The sequence below is a fragment of the Dreissena polymorpha genome, chromosome 12 (genome assembly GCF_020536995.1).
Source record: "Dreissena polymorpha isolate Duluth1 chromosome 12, UMN_Dpol_1.0, whole genome shotgun sequence".
Classification (NCBI taxonomy): domain Eukaryota; kingdom Metazoa; phylum Mollusca; class Bivalvia; order Myida; family Dreissenidae; genus Dreissena; species Dreissena polymorpha.
In genome coordinates, this window is record NC_068366.1 from 21,434,631 (window position 1) to 21,441,678 (window position 7,048).

At 35.2% G+C, this 7,048-nt stretch overlaps 1 protein-coding gene across 1 annotated transcript; it reads right to left on the bottom strand.

Moving 5' to 3' along the window:
- Nucleotides 1-1,535: 1,535 nt before the first annotated feature.
- On the bottom strand, nucleotides 1,536-3,011 carry LOC127852428 (uncharacterized). The gene has a single exon (XM_052386382.1). It carries the CDS (start codon nucleotides 3,009-3,011, stop codon nucleotides 1,536-1,538), a length of 1,476 nt encoding a protein of 491 aa, XP_052242342.1.
- Nucleotides 3,012-7,048: the final 4,037 nt, after the last annotated feature.

A 7,048-nucleotide genomic window follows, 5' to 3' on the forward strand; every position in this document is an offset into this window, starting at 1 on the left:
ATGAACATGCTATCTACTCGTGAAGAATTTGCTTTTCACTAATTCTTCGCACCTTAAACAAAGAAACAATGCGAATAAAAAAAATCCATTTCGGAACGTGTTTAATCTTATTTGAAAACGAGACGAGAATACCGCAAGATTGTACTCGTTTTCCTTAATCCTGATGTATCATTTTAGAAAATAAAATGCAAGTTTGTACTCAATTTTCGCGACCCAGCAATACGTTTTACAACGTTGATAATGCAACCATTACTTTTACATATAATAATATTAATAATAACAATATTATTATTAATATTACAATTATTATTATTATTATTATAATTAATTAATAATAATAATAATAATAATAATAATAATAATAATAATAATAATAATAACAATAATAATAATAATAATAATAATAATAATAATAATAGTATTATAATTAATAATAATAATAATAATAATAATAATAATAATAATAATAATAATAATAATACTTATATTTTTATTATTACTACTATTATTATTATCATTATTATTATCAATTATTATTATTATTATTATTATTATTATTATTATTAAAGGGACTGTCCAAAAGATTCAAGCGTCGTTCGACGCGAATCGATATTTTGGGAAACTACATGGCTTGCTTATATAGCTAAAAAATACCTCCTTATTTGACGTGAGCGTGGATTGTCGAGTGGTAAAGTCGGGAGACATTTTACTCTAAGCTTCCATGACTCTAGCGATCAGAGTTTCGAGCCCTGTGGAGGTTAACGTTTTTTATTCTTTTTTTTTAAATTGTTTTCTTATTTTTTACTGGAGATTTTTAGTTCAAATGTTTAAATTTATCAATATAAAGTCAATTATAAATATACAGTTAATGACAAGCTTTAACACATGCCAAAATCTGTTGGACGGCCCCTTTAATAATAATAATATTATTATTATTATTATTATTATTGCTATTATAGTAATCATAATAATACGTGTCATTATTATTATTATTATTATTATTATTATTATTATTATTATTATTATTATTATTATTATTATTATTATTATTATTATTAATTGTATGATAGCAAACAATTGATATATGCATATCCATTTTTTTTAAACAATCCCAATAATCTTCAATCCCACTATATTGTAGATACCTGCTAAGTAGCCACTTACCGTGAGCAGCCACCTTGCTAACTTTCCATGATTCGCTGTTTAAAATAGGTTAGATCGCACACATAACGAATCGGTTACATTTATTACAGCTTATTGCGTTGAAGCTAGTGTTGTTTTTAAATAACAAAGCAAAGCAATTTATTTATCATGAAATGCTTCAATATGTTTTACTCAAACACCTCAAAAATTCAAGAATGCACTTTTGTTACATGTATGCTGTATCTTTTGCTGTTTAGTTTGTTACTTAGATAATGTCAATATTTGGTTTCTTTGGGAGAAATCTAAAGAACGCTCCCACAGTGGAGATCGAACACATGACCTCCCTGTCGCTAGATGTACTGGATATCCACAACGCATCCGCTACATATGTTTTAGTCTTGTTGTATTTCTCTCGGTCTGTTGGTTAAGATCGATATGTTTTGCCTCTTTTCATTTTCCATGTCGACGTCATAAATGTTCAATAAGATTTTCAGCATAACTTTGCTCGGTTGGCTGATGAGGCTGATAGTTATGCAGTTCTGACATAGCTGTAAGTGCCTTTCTTTGGGAGGATGATGATAAGAGACTATGTCCACGGTGTGGGCCACTCCCCCGTCTGCCAGATCTTGTTGCAGATGGTCAGTAAAGCACTGATTATCTCTTCCCCCCTGCCTGTACCAGCTCTCCTGGAATATTGTCCATGCTGACTTCCCCTTCTTCAGCGATTTAATTGCTTCAACTTCTACACGAAGGATGGGGTGTCGTCGTTGTTGGTTGCTGAAGGGACATTCGGTACCTCTGGGTCTCCCGTGGTTCTGTAGTTGTAGAGTTCTGAGCAGTATTATGTCGACCTCTTTAAGATGTCTTGTTTCTCCGTCAGACACTTTTCGTCTTTGTCTTGTATTGTGGTGGTTCGCCCTTGCTTTGTGCTGGTCAGATCTTTCACCAGTTGGTAGTCTCTTTTGCTGTTTTTTTTTCAGGCTATCATCAATGTCCTGGCACTGTTCTTCAATCCAGTTCTCCTTGGCTCTTTTCATGCTTTTCTTGATTTCATGGTTGACTGATTTGTGATGATTTGCGCCTTCTGTGTCGTTCTTTATCTTCTTCAGGTCTCTCCGTTTGTCGCAAAGATTGAGTACATCGGCTGTGACCCAGGTTTTTTTTACTGAGCGGTGTTTTCCAAGGATCTCACTGGCCGTTTCAGTCACCGCTGTGTTGACGGTGTCAATCAACGTGTCTGTGTCTGTGTCGACAGCGTCTAGAATGGTAAGCGCAGCAAATTTCCCTCCAATTTGTGCTTGGAAGGCTTTTGCTACCTCTGGGTCTGTCAGTCTTTCGAGGTCAAATTTGTTTCTTGTGGGGCCCAGTTTGTTGGCTGTCTTCAGGTGTAGCTTGAATGTCTTTAGAACAAGCTCTTGGTCGCTTCCAATGTCGGAACCTGGGAAGCTCCGTGTCTTGGTTACGTTTACACCGGAGCGGAAGCGCTTTTTCATCATGATGTAGTATATTTGTCTTCTTGATGGTTTGTGCGAGCCAGACTTATTTGTCAGCATGAGTTCATTGTTACTGGCACATACCAAGAGCCTCAAGCCCCTCTCGTTGGACTTAATGTTGCAGTGTTGTCCAAATTTGCCTTTCCAGCTCTTGTAGGCATCTTCTCCTACTGTGGCATTCCAGTCGCCTTGCACCACAAGGATGTGTTTCTTTGGAGTCTGGTTTATGACTTCCTGCAGCTGTTCGCAAAAAAACTCTACGACTTCGTCACTGTAGTCAGTTGTTGGAGCATACGCCTGTATGATGGTGATGTTGAAGGGGGTTGCCCTTAGGCGGATACTGATCAGCCGGCTGGATATTGGCCAGCATCCCATGACGCAGTTTACGTTGTCCTTGTGGATGAGGAACCCACGCCCTGCAGGATCCAAACCTGAAATACTCGCCAGAATTGCTCAGACCACAGCAGCACTCACAAAATTCAAGACCATCTGGAAGGATAGGAACATTGCCCTCAGCTCAAAGATCAGACTGATGCGCGCTCTGGTCATATCCATATTTGTGTATGCCTGTGAGTCATGGACGCTAACAGCTGACTTGGAGAGAAGGATACAGGTCATGGAAGTGAGATGCTTTCGACGACTCCTTGGCATCTCCTACAAGGACCGCATCACAACGAGGAAGTCCGAAACAGAATCAGGCAAGCCATCGGGCCCCATGAAGAACTACTGACCATTGTTAAAAGACGCAAATTAAAGTAGTATGGGCACGTCTCACGATTATCAGGGCTTGCCAAGACTGTAACAAGGCACAGTAACAGGAGAGAGGCAGACAAAGGAAAAGATGGGAGGACAACGTCTCAGAGTGGACAGGGATGAGTCTCTGCGAAGCCTTGAGGCAGTTCGAAAGGCGAGAGGAATTGAGAGAACTGGTTGCCAGATCATCTGTGGTTCCCCAAAGGTCATCCAGACTACGGGACAAGTGAAGTGAAGTCATTAATGTGTTTTTATAGCGATATTTGACATTATATTTCCTTCCGAAAATTTAATTCGCTGTTGGTCAACGAAACTTTGACTGTCATTAGATACCTTTTTTGATTTTCAAGTATAAAACATGTTTTAAAAATGTCTTTACTAATTGTTTTGATTTAATATTTAATTGCGCTTGATTAACAGTTTGAAACGCATGTCAATTAACTTTAATAACAGTGAAAATCAAATCTAGTTGCTTCAAAAGTAAAAAACTGCTACGCTGACCTCTATTATGGCGAGATATATATTTTCAAATAATAAGACACAGGAACATGTCTGTTAACTTTTAAAACAGTGAAAATCAAATCGTGTTGCATTAAAAGTAAAAACAAACGTTATCACCACTACGCTAACCTCTATTATGGCGAGATATACATTTTAAAATACTTAGACACAGTAATATGTCTCTCAAACAAAATAGAATGTAGTTGCGATGTTATAATAACAAATGAACCAAAACAGAAAATGGCGACGTGTTTCAAAATGTAGCGACCTTGATAATAATACAAATAATTACAACATATAGTTGTATTATCCACGTAATTATGGGAACGTTTGTGAATTATTGCCTTCCCATATGTTCGTGGCTTAACATATTTCTGGAAAATGTACAACAATAAAGGTTGACCAGCAGATGTTTTCGTTATGCAACTACGTACGTGTTTTTAAACTTTTGTTATATGTCTGGACTTAAGCTGTCTTTAATAATAATGCACCTCAAAATGAAGTGGCGCTCATACGGACCGCGTTTTTAAATACCCGGAGTAAAGAACCTGGTAGACTGTATATTTTAACTTGTGCGCAAGTCTTTTAGAAAGTTTAACCGAAATTGACATGCTTCCTGGCTTCTGAATAAACCATAAAGTCACAGCCAAATGATCTTACCATTGTTTTGGAATTTTGAATGCCACTAATTTTGGCAGAACTTTGGCACTTAAAGTTTTTCAAGACATAATGCATTAGTTACTTCCTTAAATGTTTTGGTCTTGACTCAGCTACAACTGCTTAGAGGACTTTGCTCAAACTCTCAAAGGGATGAGCCTTCGTGTGAAGATGATCGTAAATGAATGAATTTTGGATCCGACCAAATTTGGCAAAAATATAAATTCATTTGTCGACTTTGAAATATAAACGCTGAGCCTTTCTTGAACTTAATCGGCAAATATGATCCATTTTGTTAAAGATTTAAATCAATATATGCAGTTATTGTATATATCTTTCGAAAGTCTTCGTATGTAAGGCAATGTATTTCGTAATCATACTTTGATGTCACTACAACTACTTGTACGCGCATCGACACAAAGAAAGGACATGGAGATTGGATTGTGTCTCGATTATGTCACTTGTTTTCTTGGAACGATTCATACAAGCATATAAGTGACAAGTCCTCTGTAACTTGCAGATATTTTTTTCAACATTTCACATTTGATATACGGGAATGCATATTGTGTAGAATAAGGTTCAAATTAAACATAATGGTTGATTTGACTGTGTGTCCATCGATGAAAGAATTAATTTATGAGGGACATCCAGATTTTACTGTTTCTCTGACATGATTGTTTGCATGAGAATATGATTCCTTACACAACGCCAGGTTCTGTTTTGCATACAGGTACCTAAAACGATGTACCCATACATGCATGCTTTGTTTTATCATTTCCTTTTATAATTTGTTTTTCTGTAAGAAAACATTTACCGTTTAGCGGACAATATAGATTAAAAATGTATGCCATTCTCAATCTTGCGACCTAAAACGCGACGACGTGAAAGTTGCATTGATTTAGTAAATACAAACTCCCACACTCCGTAATGTTGTTTATACCTGGATGAACTCAAGTTTTGCAAGGTTTTTGTAAGTTGTAAAGTCCGTTTGGAAAATGTTGTTTTTTCTTGGAATATTTGATATGATATTGAAGTAATAAACTGGCTTGAACGATCGACTCCCATTATCATTATTGTATTTTGTAATTTCATTGAACGTTATTAATTTACTTTATTTAAAGACGGTTCATATTATCATCTATTTTCTTCATATGCCATACACTTTGTAAAAGGTTGACTATTTCTTTTTAGATTCGTGATACTTTGTTTATAATATAATTTCTTACAATTTTTATTTACAACGTTGCAGGATGAGGTCCAACGATCGGGGTTGTCAAATATAAGCCATTAAGGCTGTTCAAACCGAATATTTTTTGAGATGACGAAATGGTGTCCTATTTTCCCGGGTAGCAAGTAAAAGTTACATAAGGTTTAATCTTTCCAAGTCAGGGACGGCATCATTGTCATAGCAAACGTCATGACGTTTTGTTTTGGGGTGTGTATTTGTTCAATACTAAACACTTGTTAAATTGCTAATGTGTAAGATCCATAGTCTGCCAAACTTAATAGGAAAACATAATAAATACTATATCCTTTGTTGTGTAGCGTGTCGTTATTTAATATGCTTCCAATTTTTATTCACTTGTCGACAAAATAGACTGTATAATTTTATACATTTTGCCAAATACGTACTAGGAATGACATTCAACGGAATTTAACAATATATTCAGTAATTTGAAAACCACTTTGAAAGGCGAAACAGTGAGTTTGCTTTATTCAGTCAAAAATAAACGCAAAACATGTTTATAGGAATAATGCATATTCCGAACGCACATGTATCCTGTTCATTTCTCACCAGTTTTTAAATATCTATATAACATTTAATTTGCAAAACAGGAGAATGAGAAAAAATTATGTTTTATCACAAGCTTAAAACAGTTTAAATAATTCAGCTTAAGTTTATTTGATTTTATATTTAGCACCAATAATTCTATTTTAAATAAGTTTTACTAACAAAACAAAACTACAAAACGTTTAAGAATTGTAGCGATTAAAAAAAGAAAAAGTATTAAAATGTTAGACACATATAGCATATATATATATATATATATATATATATATATATATATATATATATATATATATATATATATATATATATACTGTATATAACTGTGAAGCATAATGCGTCCATACATATTAAGCTTTTGTGTTGACAGGTGAATATTATTACTAGAATGAATATCAACCGAAACTGAAACAATTGCTGGAAAAGTAAAATGTCTCACACAAAATGCAAAGCGTGACAGTCAATAGTCATTATGCATCAGTTTGTTGTTCACAAATACGGCCATGTAGTCCGCCAACCCAAACTGTCGTCTGTCGTAAAAGTCGTCCGAGTTCATGTCCGAGTATAGGTACTGACGGTAACTAGGGTGCTGATCCCAGGCATATAACGCGGATCCATCATCAATCACCGCAACGTATCCCCTGTAGTTTCCGTATCCCCCATAACTTCTGTTGATGAGAAAACGTCGGTTTATATTATCGTGGGAGTCTCC